The 23469-nt window shown below is 45.7% G+C and overlaps 1 protein-coding gene across 1 annotated transcript; it reads right to left on the bottom strand.

Annotated features, from left to right (window-relative positions):
- Positions 1-1677: 1677 nt before the first annotated feature.
- On the bottom strand, positions 1678-23370 carry CD207 (CD207 molecule, langerin). The gene is made up of 7 exons (XM_005867782.2): positions 23346-23370; positions 6391-6528; positions 6181-6297; positions 4171-4545; positions 3436-3587; positions 2344-2462; positions 1678-1857 (listed from the first exon to the last, which is right to left on the bottom strand). Exons 2-7 carry the CDS (start codon positions 6464-6466, stop codon positions 1707-1709), a joined length of 990 nt encoding a protein of 329 aa, XP_005867844.1. The 5' UTR covers positions 6467-6528; positions 23346-23370; the 3' UTR covers positions 1678-1706.
- Positions 23371-23469: the final 99 nt, after the last annotated feature.

Below are 23469 nucleotides of genomic sequence, written 5' to 3'. Positions count from 1 at the left end.
CGAGATAATGGACTCCCCCTGGCATTTCTAACAGATCAGCATGCCAGACACAGATACTGACTCCTTCCTGAATACCTTGCTGACCACCTGCAGCTGAAACTTCCTCAGCTGAATACCTCAGCTCATGTCCCCACCCCTCACCCAACCGCAGTATAAAAAAAAGCGCCCCCCTCCCCTGTTGGCGTGAATCCACGTGCCCTGTCCTTGGGGGTACGTGGGTCTCCCGGGGACGCAGAATAAACTTTCCTTCCTTCCTTTTCTGATCAACTCTCTTTATTTCCTTCGCCGCCTTCTGAGCCACCTAACCTAACATTCTCATAAAGGGGATTAGTGGCCTTATACTTGCTGGCCCTTCTACCATGTGAGGTCATAACAAGAAGTCTATGGCCTGGAAGACAACCCATTTCATTGAAGAAATATGTCCCCCCTGTAGGACTCTGCACTCCCTCCTGTTTCCACTTTCCTCCCCTCCTGTCTGGTGCTGCCTGGATTCCTGCCTCAGCCACTGGGCTGAGATTTGAACACAATTCCTTGGAACAGGGTTCTGGGAAGAGTAGGAAACCTGAGGAGTTTTCCCCCTTGAGAGTAAAACTAGAGACTAGAAGACTTTCCAGTGACTAGTTAGAGGAAAGACCACCAAGAAAGTCAAGACACTGCAGACCACCCTGGCTGGTGTGGCTTAGTTGGTTGGGGGCTGTCCTGTGCACCAAAAGGTTGCTGGTTCGATTCCTGGTCAAGGCACATACCCAGGTTGCAGATTCAATTCCCAGGAGGTAACCAATCATTGTTTCTCTCTCTCCCTCTCCCATCCTCTTTCTCTAAAAAACCAATTAAAACTTTTTTTTTAAAAAAAAAAACAGACACTGGAGACCTCACTCTCCTTCGCTTTGATAAAACCAGGGATAAGCATTGGTCTTATTCTGTGGGTTCTCTACTCCTTGTTCATTTTGAACCCCCACTGGTTCCTGAGGATACCCCAGAACTTCATGTCTAGCAAAGCAGATGTACACCCAGGAATGAAATGTGCACACAGAGGGAGGCCTTTACCCAGGAAGCATTTTATTGAGGATGAAGAGGATGTCGATGAAGAGGGAGGCACGGACAGGATCCCCAAGAGCAGAGTCTTCCAAAGAACACGGCCCTCTAAGCAGGCAACTGGGGATTTGGGGGATCCACTGGAAAGCTGCTGGCTATCAGTAGCAGAAGAATTGCTTGGGCATCTGAAGCAGCTTTCATGTGATGAAACTGAGGCTTCTCTGAAGGGACTCAATTATCTTCCAATGGCTCTCCCTGCCTCTACTCTGACCTCCCTCAAGTCCTGTCACCATATTGCAGGCACAATACTTTTTTCAAAAAATAACTAGGTATACACACACACACACACACACCTAGCTCAGCCAAGAAGAAGCAAAACCCTAGGGGGTGCCCCAAATTATGGGTCCTGATCCATCTACTGAGGCAGTTTGAATTTCTAAATCTTCTTCACCTTCCCCTCCCATTTTAACCCAAGATCTTTCAATTCCAGCTCCCTCTATGGGGTCGAAGAACTTCCAGCCAAGGCAGATGGATTCCAGGTGCATAAGGGACACTTTTGAAGCAAGGAAAGTTAAGGTGCAAAGTCACCTTGGAGTGTGGAGGACGAGTGGCACTTCCTTGAGTTTGGACAAGCAATGAGGCTCAAAGTGCCAACTTGGGAGTCAGTCCTGTCATGGTTCTGATGGAATATAGCGACGTTTACAGATGAAAAGGAACGGATGGTCACAGGGGGAATCATTCCATGACTGAAGTGAGGACATCTTTAAATTGGCACAGTGTTCATTGTTCCCCAAATTGTTGGGCTCACCTGGAATCCAGAACCTATCACATGAAAAAAAACAAAGGAAAACATATTTCCAGTGAAGAAAGGAGTAATTTCAATCCAAGCTTTGGTCCCAGGTGATAATGTCACAAATTTTTGCACCCACGCCTGAGAGGAAGGGAATTGGTGAGCTGTCAACCTCTAAGCCTGCCATCACCTCAGATTAGGACTGAACCGGCCCACCTCTCTCATGGCTCTACACCAACCACACTAGGACATCTAGACATAGACGAGGCCCCCTGCCGAAGCTGGCTGGACAGCCATGCTGCCAAACCCCTGAGGGTACAGAGAGGCCACACGTATGTCCCCGCCCCCACAGCCAATTAGTGACAGAAGTGAGCTGGATTTTGGTTCAGTGCTCCAGGCACCAGTGGACAGGGAAGGATCACAAATGCTATAGTCAGAGGGAAATATCATCCCAGGCTTCTACCCTGGCCCTGATCCAAAAAATGTCATGCTGGGAAGGAGGGCTCTGGGGGCCTTACTTCATACTCTGGACCTTGTTGAATGGAGTCTCATCCACCCAGTACCAGTCCCCATCAGTCCCTGCTTTGGTCAGGCCGATCCAGTAGGGAAGTCCACCTGCTGTTTTGTACAGAAACTCCTGTAGGGAAGACAGAATGAGCAGAGATGCTGCCATCACGGGGAGTTAGAGCACCTGTCACTCTGGGTGTTCTTCTCCTGTCCTCAGTGACAGCCCCTGAACCCACGGACACACCTGCATCCTGACCTTTCTCAAGCTTCTTCCTGTCCCTGCTCAGAGCCAGAGTCCATCTTCCTAATTATTTGTCTTTGCCCTGCAACTAACGGACTCGGGACTCAGGCCTTCTGACCCTCAGGAAGCAGGTGCTAGAGCACAAGAAAGAATCAGCTAAACTCCAGAACAGGGACCCCAGGAGAATGGCCCAAACAATGATATCTAAATGTAGTGAGCACTTCGTATGTACAAGGTACTATACATTTGTATGCACTTACTTGATCGGAATAACTTCAGTATTGTTGTTTGTTTGAGGCAGGTGCTATTATTACTTGTGTTTCATCTGGGACTAGTTAGAGGCAGGGTGGGGATTCTAGACTCTGACCCCAGGACCAAGCTCTTGCCTACACTACTACCACACCTTCCAAATGGAAGGGGTTTGTTCAATTTCCTGCCTCACCAGGCAGAAGACTTCTTGGGTTCTGTGGTGTCAATAATGCTGTTTACAAATATTTCTGTTTTCTGGGCATCCAGAAAGATGGTCCCTTCCTACTCTCTTTGAAGCTAGGAGTATTACATCATTTGCTTTACAATGAAAATGTGAGTAGAGATGTGTTAATTCCGGGCAGAGCCCAGAATACACAATGTGTCATGTTTCCTTTTCCTGCCTCAGCAATTGTGGAAACATACATGAGATGAAGTCTCCTTGAGTAACCACAATGAGCAAAACCCCTTGTAGGCCCTTGTTGGACATGTAGTGTGAGAAGTAATCCTTCATTGTTAGGTCACTGATATTTGGGGATTTTTGTCATGGCAGCATAATCTTGCCCATCCTGCCTAATGCAGCTACTAATATACCTCCAGTAGAAATAACACTCACCTGCTCACTATCTGAGGTCACCGAAGTCAGTTGTGAATTCCTGGACACACAGAACTGCTGGGCGCTGTACCAGGTCTTTGGGACATGAGAAAAGTAATAGAAGTTCTTCTCGAAGTACTTCCAGCCTTGAGAAACCATCTGTAGAATGTCATCTGGAGAACAGGTGAAAGGTGAACACTGGTGTTCCTGTTTCTCTGGGTGCTGGCTAGGTGGGGACACTTAAGTGAGATCCCAGCGATAGCAATGAATGGGGCTGGGCTCTAGGGTCCTTGGGTCCTTGTGTAGGTGTTTGGGGACAATCTTGCAGATTCTGAAAGTCTGACTGAGGTTAGTAGAGTCTCTGGGCTCAGAGAGGGGAGAGAGAGAGGATGGACCAAGAATCTATCTCTCATGAGAGAGAAGCAGTTCTCCACTGGCCATCACAAGTGGCTGAGACCCTGGGCTCTAGGTAAGAAACTTAATGGAAAATAGCTGGGTTTGGGCCAGGACAGAGACTCCCTAATGCCATTTTCTGTGCCTTTGTGTGGAAGCCCAAGTTGGTCCTGGTTCCTTTTCTCCTAAGTCCTCCCCAACCCCAATGCTGAGCCCTCTCTTCTTAGCTTTGCAGCCATGCCTGCCCTGCTCCTCTTCTGCTTCCCTCCACACACACACCAGCCCCAGTGGCCTCAGGCTTGAGACCAGCAAGGTCCCATGGGCCACCGATCAGCTTGCAATATTATTTTCTCAGTCACTTACTTTGCTGTTTGAGTAACGTGCTGATATTCTCCAAATTGCTCTGGAGTCCTCGAATCTTTACATTTAATGCACTGGCTTTATCCAAATCTCTTTTTAATTCTGGGAGCTGGGCATTTAAGCTGTAGACTTCCTCCCAACTTCTTGTTAACATCTGGATCTGTGCATTGACTGCCTTCATACCGGTTTCCAGCCTCCGGATCTGAGAATGCACATAATCCAGGCTAGCATTCACCATCTGGACCTGAATGCCAGCTGCCTTCACGCCGCCTCTATTCCTCTTAATTTCAGAACTCAGGGTGCTGATGTTGTCCACACGACTGTTCAGCAACTGGGCATTGGTCTTTACATCTGATAGTGTGCCCATAAACCAGGGATCTGGATTTGAGAAAGTCAAGGGGTCAGTCAAAGGGATCCCTAGGGAGGGGAGTGGGGGTGTTATCAGAGTGATAAGAGGAAGGGAAGAGATGGGCTCGAGTTTCCCAAGGACCCAACCCAAGGAGCTGTTGTTTATCCTACGTTCATTCCTAATCTATTTATTTAACAAACAAGTGATGGCACCTACCATGTGCCTGGAACTCTGGTAGCTGCGGGCAACGCAAAGATTGATAATCATGGGCTCTCTGTTAGAAGACCTCACAGGCAACAGAACCAGGGATTATAACCCAGTCCTAAATTTTCTTTAAATGTTCAGAGCACATTTGGTAAAGGGACGCCCTCAACCACACCTTTGGCCCCTCCCCACATCCCTCTGTGCCCTGTCACTTGATTCCCAGCCTCTCCTTTCAGAGACTCCTGCAGTGGCCATCAGCGAGGGCAGCACCACCCCTCCCACATCTGTCCACAGGCTCTTTGTGACCATGAGAACAGCCAGCCATGCACACTTCTAACTTGGAAGTCACTTCTCCAGAGAAAACAGAAAGAGAGAATTATTAAACAATTTATCCTCTTCCCTTATCCCTCCCATTGTCACACTCTGATTAGGTCACAGGTTTGGTGCCAGAGAGGAGACCAAAAGTAAACCAAGAGCCCCTGGCCAGTGTGGCTCAGTGGTTGAGCATCGACCTATGAACCAGGAGGTCACAGTTCGATTCCTGGTAAGGGCATATGCCCAGGTTGTGAGTGCAATCCCCAGCGTGGGGTGCGCAGGAGGCAGCTGATTGATGATTCTCTCTCATCACTGATGTTTCCATCTCTCTCTCTCCCTCTCCCTTCCTCTCTGAAACTAATAAAATATATTTCTTTAAAAACCCCACAAAAGTAAGCCAAGAGGGCTCCAAGCAGAGAAGACTCTGCTCAGAGGCTCCAAGTCTAAGATGAAATATGTCCCAAAGCCATAAAAGGAGAAGACAGATGTCCCCTTCCTCTGCTTCCTGATAGAAGGTGAAGGCTCTGCCAGCTGCAGAAGCCACGGGCCTCAGCTGGGAGAAGAAGGAAGATAAGTCACACATCCAGTGAAGAAGTAGGAAGGCTCCCTTGACATGAGAACAGGAGAATGAAGAGAGCACAAAGGGGTCCAGGGGAGGGGAAGAATCCTGGAGATTTGTTGGCTTCTTGGTCAAGTTACCCATCTAGTCAGCTGGGGTTGAGGACACGGTTGGGATTCCATCCCTTGTGGAGTCGGAAACATCTTACTCACTGTTGGGGAGTCCCACAAGGCTCTCTCTGGATCGAAGGGACATAGAGCTCAGAGAGGGAGGAGAAAAATGACATGGGCTAAAGAAATAGGTGAGCGTTTCCTTGGAACAAAGAGTGTATCTTTGAGCACAAGCATGCAAGTGCTGATCCCATTCAGAAAAACCTCCCCGGAAGTGGGAAAGAAAGAGCAGCAGTTCATTTTACTGAGGACAGGGACCCGTGAATGCACAAGGAAAGAGGCAAATAAAATGAGGCAAATGAAAAAGCCATAGGCGGGAGAGACCACTGGAGAGCAGGAAAGAGAGGGCTGGGTGTGCGGAAGCTGACTGGCCCTGGAGAAGGAGCCGGCCCACATGATGAAGCCAGAGGACTTACAGAGAATGGCCTGCAGCACGACAGAGGCGAGCAGGACCAGCGTCAGGATGACGAAGGCAGCACGGACCGTGCAAGGTTTCCTCAGAACTGGAGACGAACCCATCTTGGGAGGAGGCTCTGTTGGAAGAAGAAGACATTTGTTGAAGGACCAGCAAACGCGGGTTTAGGCAGAGAGCATTGAGCGGGTTCTGAGTAGGAACTGGTGCTTGCCTCGGGGCCAGAGGGAGATGTTCTGTTTATCTACAGTGAAGTGAGCATCAGGGACCTCACTCTCTGCAGCCTTCATCCTGCACTCTTACCCCTGCATACAGGTGCTTCTGGCCAGCTCTCTCACCAAGGAACTTTTATCTAGAAGAAAGGGGAAGTGAGTCCCACAAAAGGTAATCCCCAAGTTCCCCATTCCTGACTTAGACACCTTGCCTGGCCTATGCCACAGTTCCGGGCTTTCCTCAAAGGAAAGAGGTTATTTGTCTCCTTCCTTTTTTTTGGGGGGGGGGGTCTGTTACTTGGATACCTTCACCATCTTGTCCCAAGGCTATCCTACTTCTTTAATCCCCTCATCCATCATTTACCCACCCATCCATTCATTCCACAAACACATATTGACTGCCTTCTAAGTACCAGACACTGTACTAGGACTGGGCCACAAAGATGAATAACTCAGATTATTTGCATTCAAGCACTTCACAGTCTGGAAGGAAAAACAGACCCAAGCAAATAATTTACAATACAGGGTGATGATCATAACAATGGAAGCATATGCACGATTGAAAGGAAGTGCAGAGAATGGAGTAATGGTAAAAAGTCCCAGGTAGAGGGATTGGCATATTTAAAAGTATAGGGGCATAAGGCAGCATGGAATGTCAGGTCAACTGTAAGCATTTTGGTGGTGTTGGCATGTAAAGTATATGACAGGAGCAGAAAGGCCACGAGGCTAAAGAGACACGTAGGGTCAGATCATGAAGATCCTTATGGATTATGTTAAGAAGCTTGGACTCTGACTTAGGGTGATATGGAGCCAATGAAGGCCTTCAGGCAGGAGAGAGAGAGAGGATGGGAACATTGTAAAAAGATTACTCTGATCATGGTGAGAAACTCTGATCATGGTGAGAAACCTAGATTAAGGTGTGAAAATTCTGGAAGCAGAGAGACCAGTAAGGAAACCATTGTGCTGAAATATTCTAATTTCTATTATTAAGGCATCTTAGATGATGCCGTATTCCTTTATCAAATGGAAGCTTCTCATCTTTTGAAGAAGTCTGCCAAATCTGAGAAACCTCATACATAACGGATTCTAAACATATATTTCTTGGAAGGTGGAAAGGAGATGAAGGAAGAGAGGAAGGGAAAGAGGGGAGGAAAAAGAAAAGGCAGTCAGTCCAGATAATTACATGGGTGAATGGGTGGAATGGATGAATAGGTGGGTGGATGGATGTACCCACCCATTGATTATGTACTTATCAATGATGGGTACATGAAAAACAAATGAATGGAAGAATTGATGGCTGATTATTTCTTAAGTCAGAACCCTACAGTCTGTGGGCTGGGATCTGTCTTCCAGAAGTTACTGCTTCTTCCCACTGCCTTTGGAAAGTCTCATTCATTACCACAGCAAAGGCATGAATGAAGGATGATTGACACCTTACCCAAAGTGCAAAACAGTTCTGGCCATAGGACTAGAAAGCTAGCCCAGCCTTGTTGAGGCTGAGCAAGTGGAGCCAGTTGGCAAAGTGGTGTCAGAGACCGGGGTTGGAAGCTAAATGAGCAGGGGGAAGGAAAGAGCTACCTACACTTTCAGGGGATAATTGAGAAGATCCGACCTCCCTGCTCAGCCCTGTCTGGCCAGCCCATTGTTCTTACAGGCCCCTAGCCGCTCTCTCTCTGGCTGCCTAGGCCTCAGACTGGAGCTGCTTCTCTGACTGAATGAGGAAACCCCACACCACACTTCCCTAGTGCTGAGAAGGAAGTGGGTCACAAGGATGTTGGGATTCACCCTCTTTCATCTCCTCTCTCCCCACATTCTGTCTGGAGCCTCCAGGACTTCTATCTGTCCTAACCTTTGACTTCAGCTAATCGCACAAACTGAAGGCCTCACACTAACTCACTGCTGGTCTCTGCGCAGTTATAACTATACCCATTTTCTTCAGGCTGCTCATCTAGTTGCAGAGCCTTGGTTCAATGGTTAGAATGTTCTGCTCCTGAACTCTCATGCTTAGTACCCAGTCTAACCCTAGAGTCAACTCAGCTCTTCTGCTCCTGGCTTCTGGCCCTACATTCACAACTACATTCACAGTTCAGGGCCCGAGCGTGGGAAAGAATCCAAGTTACTCAAAACTGTGATAGAAGGAGCCCTTAGGGTCCAGGTCTCCTCCTGAGGCATTTGAGAGAGAAGCTGACACACAACACAACTTGGGAGCATCTGGCCCCTCCCTTCTCTGCCAAAAAGTTGACTTTTCCCAAATCTTTGCTGGTTGGTAGCATGAGCCATTAATGGCACATTCATATGCCCTCTTGGTGGTCCCAGGAAAGGATCCAGAGCTTCAACGTGCTGGCACCCCCTGTGGAAGAAGGGGCTGATGTTGGGGAGCATGTATCCACGTGATAAACACGGAGGCCCCAAATAGGTATTCTACTGATCACTGGACAAAAGGTTGATCCAGCAGGAGGAAGTTAAACACGAAGCAACCAGAATCCTGGGCTGTGGGTCCTGTGGTATTCCAGAGGCAATGGGTGTAAAGTCCCGTACTGAGTTTCATTTCCCACTTGCAGAGAAAGAGTGCGTCACCTGCCATTTTCCATCTCCTGGTGTTCACTGAGCACGAGCACCTCTCCCGTGCACCCCTCTGGGTGCTCCACCTGGCCCCTGCCCTGCCGGCCTGGAAGGAGAACCAGGAGAGAAGTGCTCAGTCGTGCTTTGTAACCAGAGATGTGGGCAGTTCTCCTGGACACTCTGGAGATGCCATAACTTCCAAACAGAGGAGGAAGTTTGGGCCAGACCAGGAGTGACCAAAAATCACTGCTGTCATGAGAGAAAAGGAAGTCCAAGCTCATTTTTCTGTTTCCCCACTGGCCATGCTACTGAGGTTCTAAGACCTTTTCTGGATAAGGATGGAGGAAGGAAACAGTTTGGCCACTTCTCCCCTTTCTCTGGTTGGAACGCACCTTATTCTTAAAGGTGGACCATGGATATCATCAATGGGAGTGGAAAAGAGACCAAGAAACTAGAGTGGACAACAAACCAGGGAGAGGGGAGCGGGGAAGGAGCAGAGACACAGAGAGGGGAAGAGAGGGAAGAATAACTATGAAATGAGATGGGAGCCACTACAGCTGGTCAGGCTGGTCCACAGGCCTCAGAGAGGACTCCTGCACACAATGTAATGGGGGATTTCACCGGCAGAGCCCAGATAATTAAAAGATTCCATACCACACTCTAGATGTGTGGCCTGGAAGAGCAGATAGGACAGAGACACCAAGAAGGAAGAGTGGTAGGTGGGACGTTTCATCCATCCATTCCTCTAGAATGCCTGCTCTGCCCCAGGTGCAAGGAGAAAGACAGCTATAGGCCTTGCATTCAGAAATAGTGTTCCTCTTGGTGGAAAAAAAATCTTATTTTTTTTATTCTTGAATTAATGGAGAACTCTCCCAAGATTGAAGAGAACCAAGGACACTATGGGGGACCTCCCCAGTCTTCCTTAAACTTGGGAATGGGTTACTCTTTTTAAGGACATTATGTGGAGGCAGGTTTCTCTGGAGCAGTGACAATGGGCCAGGCCATAGGAAAACAGGCCATTGCATCTGGTGCCACATAAGCAGTGGTCTGGACATTGGAGGGTGCGGGAGAGAACCTGGCTGCATGGAAAGATGGCTGAGTCCAGGGTAGAGGAGGCTGCTCTGAACCATCCAAGTCAAAGAACCCTGTCTGTGGCCATAGTGGGAAGGGCAAAGTCATGTCAGGAAAGTAACAAAGGACTCTTGGAAAAAGTATGCATAGTTGCTTTTTAAATCCTTTGTTTCTTTATTATATAAATAACTAGAGGCCTGTTGCACGAAAAGGGTCATGCAATAGGCTTTCCCTTCCCCTGGCTGCTGGCACCAGTTTTCCTCTGGCACCCAGGACCCAGACCTTCACTCTGGCCACCGCCTTCCATCTTCGCTCTGGACCCAGTCTTCGCTGTGGCTGGAGCCTTCAGTCTCTGGCCAGAGCTGCTCCTGTCACTCCTTCCGCCCCCCACCATCCCCCTCATAGCTTGATCGCTGCTTCGCCTGCAGACCTCAGGCTCCTGGGTCCCAGGAGTGCCGCCTTGCCTGCGGCCCGGCTTTCTGATCGAGATCATTGGCTGGGGGGCGGGCAAAGGTGGCCCCGGTTCTCCAATCCAGGGCCGGGGGCAGGGCAAAGTCAGCTCTTGCCTGCTGTCTGGGTTTCCGATCACCGTTCTTCCGTCCTTCCCCTTTCGCCTCCCATCATTGAGCCTACATGCAAATTAACCGCCATCTTTGTTGGAGGTTAACCACCATCTTTCTTGGCAGCTAATTTGCATATAGCCCTGATTAGCCAATGGGAAGTGTAGCGAAGGTAGAGTCAATTACCATTTTTTTTTATTGGAAGATAGGATAATATTCATTATAGAAAAATTCCAGGTAAGCAAAAGAAAAAAAATTACCTACCATATAGGGGAGAAAAACCAGCTGTATACCAGTTCATTCTTCCTATTTTCATGTATATATGTATATGTAGATATACATATATCTACATGTATATTCATAGCACTATCTAACTATAACTGTGTATACATTTTTATAAGTATTGAATGGGACAGCTCATGTTTATTTTTCCCAGCATCCTTCCCACACTCTTTTCCAAGAATTGCCTTCCTTTTCGATCCCCACATTCCTTGACTCACAGCCAGCGTCAGCAGGTTGTTTTTATCGCATCCCATCATGACACTGAGTCTTCTGCCTCCTGCTTCCACTTCAAGGACTCTTACGTTGGGCCCACCCACTTAATACATGTATATTCATAGCACTATCTAACTATAACTGTGTATACATTTTTATAAGTATTGAATGGGACAGCTCATGTTTATTTTTCCCAGCATCCTTCCCACACTCTTTTCCAAGAATCGCCTTTCTTTTCGACCCCCACATTCCTTGACTCACAGCCAGCATCAGCAGGTTGTTTTTATCGCATCCCATCACTGACACTGAGTCTTCTGCCTCCTGCTTCCGCCTCAAGGCCTCTTACGTTGGGCCCACCCACTTAATCCAGGATAATTTCCCTATCTGATTAGCAACCTCCATTCCACTTTGCCATGTAACTCAATATACTCCACGGTTCTGGGGATTAGGATGTGGACATCTTAGTGGCCATTATTCTGCCTACCACACTTCCTCATATTAAGTTTGGGCAGCCTTAATGGAACCACTCAGAAGGTTTGGTATATGGCTCTGGAGTTTTAGAAATATGGAGTCTGGTACTTGACACATGAATGAAAAGTCTAAGGCCTTCATCAGGTGAATGGATAAATAAATTGTGGTATATTTAGACAACAGAATATTATTAAGTGCTAACGGGCCGGATCCGGCCCGTTTGGAATGAATAAAACTAAAAAAAAAAAAACCGTACCCTTTTTTTTAATGATGTTTACTTTGAATTTATATTAGTTCACACAAACACTCCATCCATGCTTTTGTTCCGGCCCTCCGGTCCAGTTTAAGAACCCATTGTGGCCCTCGAGTCAAAAAGTTTGCCCACCCCTGCCCCAGGGGAAGCTATTCTAGTTGGTTAAGATGGACTGTGCCAATAGGGACCACCTGGAGGAGTGTGTGGTGAGGCCACAGGAAAGCAGGGGCTGAGGGGAGGCCATGTGGCCAGTGAGAGATCCCCACAATGCAGGCCTCCAAAAAAAACCCAAAAGCATCCCTAAGAAAATGAACTGGCATTTAGGATATGTTCCACCTAGATGTTGCGAATACCAGATTTCAAATCTTCCAAGCAAGCCTTTTCTGCCACCTGGAGTAAGGTACAGTTTCGGGGCTGGTGGGTAGAGCTGAGAAGGAGAGAAGAGAGGGGAATGAGACAACAAGTCAAGCCCTCCCTCCACCATCCTATACTTCCAAGATTGAGCCTAGCCTGGGGAAAGGGAGAAAGGGTATTGCATTAAATCAGTGTGTTGTTTTATGTTAGATGGCCATTTAACTATGTTGATTCTTCCAATCCATGAACATGGAATATCTTTCTATTTCCTTGTGTCTTCTTCAATGTCTTTCAACAATATCTTGTTGTTTTGGTGTATAGGTCTTTTACACCTTTGTTAAGTTTATTCCTAGGTATTTTACTAGTATACTTTTTACTAGAGGCCTCTGCTGCCTCTGCCTCAGCCCCCCACCCGCTGCAGCTTTTTCTGGAAGGAAGGACGTCTGGGAGGATGTCCAGTCTAATTGCCATATTACGCTTTTATTATTATAGATTGCAACAGTGACTGGGGCCTCCTGTTCTCCTTTTGAATGGGAGTGTTTATTGGGTGATCCTATCCCTGCTTTGTATGTTGGGATGAGTGTGGGGTGGCGGCGGGGGGGTCCTTTTTGTCAAAAGGACAGTACTGTATGATTCCATATATATAAGGTGTGTAGAATGGTAAAATTCATAGAAATAGAAAGCATAATGGCTGTTATCAGGAAGTGGGAGGAGAGAGAAGGAGAAGTTATTGTTTCATGGGCATAGAGTTTCAGTTTCTAAGACAAAAATACTTCTGAATATGAATGGAGGTGGTGGTTGCACAATGAAGTGAGTGTACTCAATGCCAATGAACTGTAAACTGAAAATAGCTAAGATAGTAATTTTTATGTATATTTTACTACAATTTTAAAAAAAGTGTTATTGAGGGAATTAAAATATCTAATACAATTCTTTCCACAAGCAATAATTAAAATGTTTTAAATATTCATTTTGTAAGTGAGGCAATGGAGAGCATTAGCTGTTAAAGTGTGCATCCCTGGTCAGAGTACATACAAGAATCAAAGAATCAACCATGGGTCCATAGATAAGTGGAACAACAAATCAATGTTTCTCTCCTTCTCTTCTCTCTCTCTCAAATCAATCAATAAATAAAAATTTTTAAAAAAACATGCAATACCTGACTGTTTAGTCAGGGGCACTGAACTCTTTTGCCTTAGATTGTCAAATAAAAAAATGACTACAGCTTCGAAAAGAGGTCAGTGCCCCTGAATGAATAAATAGTCAGGTATTGTATGTTTGAAAAATCCTTGCAGCAGCACAGCGGTTGAAAATTGCTGGTCTAAATCTTACCTTTGCTCTCAAGACACATCTCAAATATCATTTCAAATGTCAAATTACAGAATAATCTCCAGAGAGGAAGAGGTGGGGGAAGTAGAAGAGCGTGTAGGGGAAATAAAGGGTGATGGAGGGAGAGGCCCACCCACCCTATTGAGAACAGTGCACTACTAGCCCATAATAAACATGTTAAAAATCATTTCTAAGCGCCAATTAGTCTATTGATTTTCTCAGTAAAATTTGATGTCATCAATAATGAATGTATTGAATTAGCATTTCTAAAACTTAATGAGAGCCAATGAAAACTTATTGTACTTCCAAAAATTAGACAAATTTTGGGAGGGGGAGACAAGAATTTTATTTGAGCCCTGGCCGGTTTGGCTCAATGGATATAGCGTTGGCCTGAGAACTGAAAGGTCCCAAGTTCCATTCCAGTCAAGGGCACATGCCTGGGTTGTGGGCTCGATCCCCAGTGGGGGGCTTGCAGGAGGCAGCCAATCAATGATTCTCTCTCATCATTGAAGTTTCTATCTCTCTCTCTCCCTCTTCCTTCCTCTCCGAAATCAATAAAAATATTTTTTAAAGAATTTTACTTGACTGAGCCAAGTTAATCTTTAAAACTACTTTTGAATTACGTACTGTAACATCAGAATTTTTTTAGTTCAAAAGAATCTACAGAATGCAGCCAAATTTAAATGTGGGTGTTTTTTTGTTTTTAACTTAAGGAAGGATTCAGTGTCTTGGCTGAATAAAAACATTTGGCACTTGATAGGTGCCCAAACTCAGGACCTTAGACTTCAACAAGGCTCAGTTTTTGCTGAAACACAGTTTGATCTCACCTATTGTTGTGAGAGGAGAAAGTTACATTATTATGATTGTAACGTTGTTGTTGTTTTTTTTAAATCCTCACACACCCCTGACCGGGGATTGAACTTTCCCTGACCGGGAATTGAACCTAAAAAACCTGAAACCTTTTGGTGAGCGGAATGATGCTCCAATCAACTGAGCCACCTGGCCAGAGCCAAACTTGCTGTTTTTAATTAAAGTAGAAGTTACTGATAATTTGATTAGCAAAAAAGCTGGTACATTAGAAACAAAATTAAGTTCTTAAGCTAATTTTGTGTTTAAGACTGAAAAATAAATTGAGGGATGAGGATATTAATATTGTCAGGTAGCATTTCTTACACTTTGTTCTGGAAAATCAACACTCATGTCCCAAGGAGAATAAACTGTTCCTCTTCCCTGGCCGCCCCACACAGCCACAACTCCCTGATGTGGGCATGGACGCATCTCCTGGACGTAGCTGGTGGTCACCTTCTCGGGAGTAGATGATCTGATAGGAAACCCCCCAGTCCCTGGGTACTTCCCCTGGAGCAAGAACCTCCAGGACCACAAAGGCCCCCATGTTTGACCACAAGAGAGATGGATGGAGGAAACAGCAGCATATCTTCAAGGAACAAAACATTTTCCTTGCCATACGAAAGTAAATTGCAGCATAGTAGATTATTGGATATGTCAGCATTTATCTTCTAAATGCAAGGACATTCTCCTCCATAACCACACCACTACCACACCCAAGAAATGTAATATCTAAACTGAATTTATACTGGGGTGGGGCGGTTCCTGATTCTAGGATCCAATGAACGTTTGGACATTTCATTTGATTGGCATGACTCCAGAGTGTTCTATAACCTAGATCAGCCTCACCTCCTCCACCATCATCATTCACACACACACACCTTTTTATCTTTTATGCCGTTGACATTTTGGAGAGTCCAGGCCAGTTGTTTGTAGAATATTCCCAATTCTGAGTTTATCTAATTGTTTCCTCAGGATTAGTCTCAAGCTATGGTTTTCTTTTAAAAAAAAATACTGTTAGTACAGCTTGACAGACCCCCAGGGTCTGGGTGCTGAGTGGTGATTGAGCTGGGAACCCAGCAGGTGTGCACCAACCATGGCCCAGTCTGGCTTCCTAGTGTCCCCTGGGCTCCTCTGCCCTGGTGCAGCTCAGGTCCGAAGCCCTCCCCAGGTAGAGCCACAATAAAGATTGTTCTGCGCCAGCAGCTGCTCCTGGGGACAAGTGTTGCCTTCTGACGACAATACCGGAACCCTTGGGGCAAACATGTCTTGATGGAAAACGTGGAAACTGGGAAGTGACTATTCAGAAACCCATATGCCAAGGCCAAGGTGCCACCCCACTAGGCAGAGAGACTATGTCCTGCCAGTGCTGGAAATACATCCCTGAGGACTCCACTGTGGGACCACAGAACAAGACAGGTCTCTCAGCTGCAATGCCAACCACACCCAGCTGCTGTGCGACTCTGAGAGCACTTTAAGGGAGGAGGGGGAAGAGGCAGTGCCTGGCCAGACTCCCCCTCCTTTCCTGTTCCCCGGGCCGTGAACTAGCCCGCTCCGAGAAGTCCCCCGTCAGAGTTCCCATCCCAAGATGGTTTAGAAACCAGCAGGACTATTTGCCTGGGGCTCTGTGCTCTCTAAAAGGCCTAGGAGGTAAGATACTCTCCAGCCCTGGCCAGCTGGATCTGCCCCATCAGGCACAGCCCATCCTACACCTCCAGTCAGGAGTGCCAGGTAACACAGGTAGAATGTGGTGTCTCCTTGTTCGGAGTCATCAGAGTTGCCCATTCCCACTCACCTAGTACCCAGCCCTTCATCCAGTGAAGGAAGACGGACCAGGAGTAAAGGCCAGTGGCTGGGCAAGACAGGTGGCAGGACATAGTCACCTCAGGAGGCACCGGGGGCAGAGAAGAGAGGGTGGGAGAGAAGGTATTTGACTCTAACTCCCTGGGTCTCCCAACCTCTGTCCTCCCTTCTCACAAGTCCCCCTGAACCAGTGCCCATGGCCAGGCCAGGAGACCACAGCTGTAGGGGCTCCGGCCTCACAGTCATTGCCAGGTCTCCATGACAGTTACCCTTGGAGAAGACCTAAATCAGTTTCTACAACCTAAGTCGGACCATGTCTCTTCCCGGCTTACAATGCTTCCAGAGCTTTCCATGCCCTGTGGGGTGAAGTCTACTAAAAGCTGACTCCAGAGCCCTGAATGAGCTGGCAGTGGAGGCCCTGAACCCAGCACTGTTAGTGTGATGAACACTTTCATCAAAACCATCAATAAATGCTTATTTTCAATCCCTCACGCTCCATTTTAAAAGGTACACATGTAATGCTCTTTAGAAGGATGTGGAGATGTTGCTAGCAGGTGTCAGAGAAGCAGAACTGCAGTGGTTCAGACTCGGGCTCTGGAGCCAGACTGCCGGAGTTGCAGGTTGGTGTCCCCAGGCTGTGTGGCCTTGGGCAAGTTACTTAACCTCCCTGCGCTTCTGTTCCCTCACACACAAAATGGGGCAAAATCCCTACCTCACAGGATTGTTGTGAGGGTTAATGAGTGTTTTGAAATGCTTAGGAGAATGTTTGACACCTGGTAAACCAGTGTTTGGTATTAATAAATAAAATGTATGTATTTATTAGATTATTAATAGATACAAACAGAATTGACTTCCTAAGCTACATTTAATTGCATCCAGCCCTAAACTTGTCCCCACCCTGTGACCCACTGCCTCTCTCCACATGAGCACACACCCCACGCCCACCACCCTTTTTGTCCTGTTCTGGAAAGGAAGCCTTTAGCACTGCTTCTGTAGGGCACACATCTGCAAGCTTGATCTTTCCCCTCCCTAATGCACAACCAGGCCCACACGTGGGTCCATCCATCGCTTGTGTTACTTCCAAACAACTGGTCATTCAACAAAGGTCAGGTTCCCTTCTCATTAATCAGCAGGAAGAGCATGGAACCATTCCTGAGTGCCCAGAGGTTATCACAGCGACACCCAGGCTGTCTCCTTCGGTGACCCATAGATGGCACCATTTCCTCGGGCTGGGCACAGAGGGACTGTCTGCCGCTGAGAGGAACGTTTTTTTCACTATGTGTGTGAATTTGGTCCTCTCTGAAATGTAGGACTGGGTGATAGTTGTAATGGAATCCTGGCCTTCTGGGGACTCCAGACCCCTCATGAATAGAGCTGGTGATCCTAGTAATCTCATCTCTGTCCCTCAGTCCCTAGGCCAGGGCGCATGAGACTCAGTAAATGTATAAAGTTGCCAAATTCTTTCGACAGAGAGACAGGGGATGGCTTCATGGAAGGCAGACGACTGGGGGCCTTGTCCCCAAGGAGCTGACGCAGACGCCCAGGCTTGGTCTTCAGGACCCAGGTAGAGTGGAGGTGGCCTCTCTCCCACCAGCTGGTGGTTATTAAATACACAAGCCCTGACAGGTTCAGTCCTGAGAGTCCAGTTAGTGGCTTCCTATAGGTCCTACCAAGCCTTGCTCAGGTGCAACCTCTTGGTGACCCTTGATCCTCCTGGTACCACAGTTATTCTTCTGCACATCATCCTGTGTCATTTGCTTCTATGTCTGTCTCCCCTGTCAGACATTCAAAATAACCGCTAGTCACTAAAAGGAGGCGGGCTTTGACGTCAGGCCGCGGGGCAGCCTGGGGTGGGGGCTGCCAGTGTTCACTATGTCAGGGTGGGTGTTCCCATCAGCCTCTATCCTCAGTGCTCAGCGCGGACTTCAGAACGAATTTAGGACTTCCCCTTGGTGCTGAACTCTCAGCCCTAAAGGACCCTCATCCCGCCCCCTTCCCACCTCCCCCGGAGATACTGGGTTAGGGAGAGAAATGAGACACGCGCCCAACTTCTCCATCCTGGACTGGGCTGGAGATATCCCACCAGCTCAACCCAACCCCTACCCTTGACCCTGGGCGGAGAGGAGAGGCCTCCGGAACCTATAGAAGACCTTCACTGGGAACCCAGGGCGCATGCACCGGGAGATCGGCGCTGGGCCCAGCAGGGTGGTCGCTGTAAGACCAGCAGAGGGCAGCACGAGGCCGCTGCAGGAGCTGGAGGGCAGGCTGGCCCTGGTCTGAAGGCGCCTGGAGGAGGAGAGAACAGAAGCCCAGCCTCCCGCTGAAATTAGCGGAAAGACAGGGACGTGGCATTAGTGCGCACTCCCGGCGCACGTCCCCCCGTCCCTGACCCCGGGACAGGGACAGAGTAGTTACACGCTTGCTTGTGGGGAGCGGTTGTCAAGGAAACTGGCTTAGTCCTGAGACAAAGAATTTCAGTCTCACTGCTTACTGTGTGGCTTTGGGCAAGTTATTGGACCTGCCTGAGCCTTGGCTTCCCCGTCTATTAAATCAGAGAAGCAGGGTCCACCTTATTGGGTCAGTGTGAGCTCATGAATACACAAGTAAGTGCTTAATAAATGTTAACCCTTGCCTAGCTGGTTTGGCTCAGTGAATAGAGCGTCAGCCTGTGGATTGAAGGGTCCCAGGTTTGATTCCAGTCAAGGGCACATGCCTGGGTTGCGGGCTCGATCCCCAGTAGGGGGTGTGCAGGAGGCAGCCGATCAATGATACTCTCTCATCATTGATGTTTCAATCTCTCTCTCCCTCTCCCTTCCTCTCTGAAATCAATAAAAAAAAATGTTAACCCTTATCAGCACTTTTCTTATTGCATCATAATTGCCCATCTGTACATCTCTCTCCTCCACCACAGGATCCCTGCTGAGATTAAATGAGTCAGTCATCTTGGCATTTACCTGTGCCCAGCACCAGCCCTGATAAAAAGAACTGTTCCTTAGACTCCATGGAGCTGAGATGAGATGAGGTTGTGGGGCTTCCACACACGGACCTACAGAGTCTCTGCTCAGACCTCAGTTCAAACCAGCCACTCTGCACCCACAGACTCCAGTCCCACGGAGTCCAGTGGCTTTGCTCCATCCCGGCAGCCTGACCTGAAAAAGTGATTCAGAACATCTTAAGTGAGGGGGAGAGTTAGAGAATGATATGAACAGTCAGATCCATTTCAGGTTTTAAGAAAATATAGCACTAACATACAGCAACATTCAGAGGGACAGACCGAAAAGCCAACAAGCACTTGAGGAGATACTGAAGGTCATTGGTCATCAGGGATATGATAAGTAAAACAACAAAATAGCCCTTGACGCCCGGTAACTGGCTAAAACCAGAGAGTGGAAAACACAAAGTTGGGGGAGAGGGGATGTGTGGATACAGAAACTGGTGTGCACTGCTGGGGAGTGTGGACTGCAGCAGTCATTCTGGACAGCAAGCTGGCAGTGTTCAGGCAAGTTAGCCAAAGAATGGAAGCCACCTATATGTCCACCAACTGATGAATGGATAAACAAAGGGTGGTATGTTCATACAATGGAATATTACCCAACATTGAAAAGGATGGAAGTGCTGCTACACAATACAATGTGGATAAATTTATACAAAATGTCCAGAATAGGCAAAGCTATAGAGACAGAAAATAGATTACTATTTGCTTAGGGCCTGGGGCATGGAAGGATTGGAAGTAGATATCTAATGATTATAATAAGGTTTCTTTTCGGAATGATGAAAATGTTCTAAAGTTGATTGTAGGAGTGGTTGCACAACTCTGTGAATATATTATAAACCATTGAATTGTATACTTTAAGTAGGTGAATTGTATCATATGTGAATTATATCTCAATAAAGCTGTTACCAAAAAAAAATGACATAAAGGCCAGCTTCAAGGGACTCCCACTGACTGCAGTTGGAACAATTTGCCAAGTAAATAATAACAGTATCAAGTAACCCATTGAATACAATCCATTGCATGTATGTGTATAAACAATATAGAGAGAATTTGATGAGTATCAGGATATGCTCAGAGTCTCAAAATCCCTCCCCAAAATATTTATTAATAACAAAGGGAAAATAATAACTTGACAGGGAGAAACAGCAGATGCCACCTTGCTGAAATGATTCAAGTTCACATCACAGTAATGGGATAAATCAGAATCATGCCCCACCTAATAGGTTACAATGAGAAGAATTCAGCATCACTTCAGTGATATTCCTGCCAAAGATGCATAATCTGGATTGAATCGTGAGGATGCATCAGACAGACTCAGACTGATGGACATTCTATAGAATAACTGGCCATGAAATCAAGAAAAGGCTGGAACTCTTCCAGATTGAAGGAGTCTAAAAAGACAATGTCAACTCAATGCAATACATAATCTCAACTGAGCCCTTTTGCTACAGGGATATTGTCAGGACAATTGACAAAATTTAATGAGGTGTAAGTACTTGATGGCAATAATGTTAATCTTATGATTTTGATAACTGTATTGTGATTGTGAGGGAAAATATCCTTGTTTATTGGAAATATAAAATAATGAAATAACCTCAGCAAGTTATGCTCAAATGGGTTTGCAGTAGGGTGAGTTCTTTATATTTGATGACTTTTCTGTAATATAAAACGAGAAACTATTATGTATATAAAATGCCTGGCTCATATTCTTCAAAAATCTCTGTGTTACAAAAGGCAAAGAAAAGTCGGTGTAAGTACTTGATGGCAATAATGTTAATCTTATGATTTTGATAACTGTATTGTGATTGTGAGGGAAAATATCCTTGTTTATTGGAAATACAAAATAATGAAATAACCTCAGCAAGTTATGCTCAAATGGGTTTGCAGTAGGGTGAGTTTTTTATATTTGATGACTTTTCTGTAATATAAAACAAGAAACTATTATGTATATAAAATACCTGGCTCATATTCTTCAAAAGTCTCTGTGTTACAAAAGGCAAAGAAAAGTCAATGAACTGTTTCCAGCTAAAGGACATTAATAAGAACTTGAAAACTAAATGCAATGAATGGTATTGGATTAGTGATTTCCAACCGAGTGCCACAAGAATTTTTAAAACATGCAATACCTTAGTATTTAGTCAGGGGCACTGACCTCTTTTCTTTTAGATTGTCAAATTTTAAAAATGACAACAGCAATGACCATCTGGTGTGAAGAAATCAAAATTATACCTATTTTTGTCAGATCTTCAAAAATATATATTTTAGTGTGCTGCAGAAATTTAGTAATTAGTTTATGTGTACCATGAGATGAAAAGGGTTGAAAATCACTGGATTAGGTCCTAGGCCAGGAAAAATATAACATAAAAAAACATTATTGGGACAACTGGTATATTTGAATAAGACCTGAAGATTCTATATCTCTCTATCAATGTTAAATTTCCTGATTTTGATCATTGCACTGTAGTCATGTAGGTGAGGGTCTTCATTCTTAAAAAATACACACTCGAGTTTTTAAGCATAAAGGGGCATGGTGTCTGCCACTAATTCACAAATGCTTCAATAGCAATCTTATAAATACATAGAGAGAGAATGATAAAGCAAATGCAGCTAAAAATGTACATGCTGAAATTGTTTATACAATTCTTGCAACCTTTCCATAAATTTGAAATAATTTTCAAATAGTTTTTTTAAAGAATGTAAAAAACAAAATGAAATATAAAACCCAATGTACATAAATAATTAACACATGCACACAAAACAATGCATATTTTGTGAGAATATATAACAGCAAAGATATACACTGAACACAACCCAATGGTTCTTTATTGGGTGGGAGGGGGAGGAGAATGGGAATGAACGAACCGAAGAGACTAAATAAAACAATTTGTTTACAGACTGGAGAGCAGTCTCCAGGGGTGGGCAAACTTTTTGACTCGAGGGCCACAACAGGTTCTTAAACTGGACCCGAGGGCCGGAACAAAAGCATGGATGGAGTGTTTGTGTGAACTAATATAAATTCAAAGTAAACATCATTACATAAAAGGGTACAGTCTTTTTTTTTTTTAGTTTTATTAATTTAAAACGGGCCGTAGTTTGCCCATGGCTGGACTCTAGACTAACAACCGCTGCCACCAAATTTCTCACCTCACACTTCTGAGGAATGGGGTGTGATAGGAGTGGAGACAAACATGAAGGGGGGGATGTCAATTGTTTCTTGTTTTATCTTTACATTTTGGCATTGTTTGAATTGTTTTATGATATAAATGAAATACATGCATATACTATTTATGTCATTTTTAAAATAAAGGAAAAAATAGTGGAATATCCTTTTGATGTTACCTAGACAACTATTAAAAATGAGATAGAGCTACATCCACTGACATAGGAGAATGCCATGGTCTACTAAGTGTTTTTAGTAGCAATTTGCAGAGTAGCAGGGATAGTATAAATAGTTGTTGCAGAAGACATAGTTCACATATGCATAATTGTAACTATTAGCCATGCTACCCCTAAAGGGAGGATTAAGAGGGACTTGTATACACTTCTAGTCTGATTATTTTTCAGATTTGTTAACAAATTTGTGAATTTGTTGATTTTTAATTAAACATATAATGCATGAATACAATCTTATGATGGAAAAATAACACGTATTGCTTTTATGATTTAAGATACATATTACTGTAAGAGAAGGAACTGTTTCTTACAGAACAATTGATTTTTTAAATTTATTGATTGATTTGAGAGAGAGAGAGAGAAACATCAATTTTTTCCACTTATTTACCCGTTCATTGGTTGCTTCTTGTATGTGCCCTGACCAGGGATGGAACCCGAAACCTTCACTATGGGACGACGCCCTAACTGAGTTACCCGCCCAAGGCAGAACAATTGATATTATTAAATAAGGAAATGTAAGCTCCCTTTCAACGAGACACAAATTTAAACAATAATGATTATGTAATTGTGCCTCTATTCATATAGCTAATATGGTGCAAATGCCCAACGGTGAGGTTGTCAGTTTTCAGTTCTCTTGGATGGGATGGTAAGAGTCTCACCTCCCGGACACTCCCACCCACACTCAACCCTCCTGCCAAGTCTAAGCCACTAGTGCCTCTGCAAACCCACAAAGTTCTCCGCCGCCCAGCCTGTGCGGGAGAAGGTGCCTACGTCCTTTCCTCAGTTTGTCCGACTGTCCAGGTCACTTCCACTGTGGAGCCTTACCTGTCTTCCCCCAGGCAGGACAAGGAACTCCCAGTCTCCCGCAACCCTAGTGCTCCATTGCCCCTCTTCCCTCCCCCTAGAGGTCTCACCACTCTGAGAAGTCTTGCTCCGGACCAGTCACAGC

Source organism: Myotis brandtii, unplaced genomic scaffold (assembly GCF_000412655.1).
Source record: "Myotis brandtii unplaced genomic scaffold, ASM41265v1 scaffold251, whole genome shotgun sequence".
Lineage (NCBI taxonomy): Eukaryota > Metazoa > Chordata > Mammalia > Chiroptera > Vespertilionidae > Myotis > Myotis brandtii.
The sequence above is the reverse complement of the archived record's forward strand: the minus strand, read 5'-3'. Positions and strand labels throughout refer to the sequence as shown.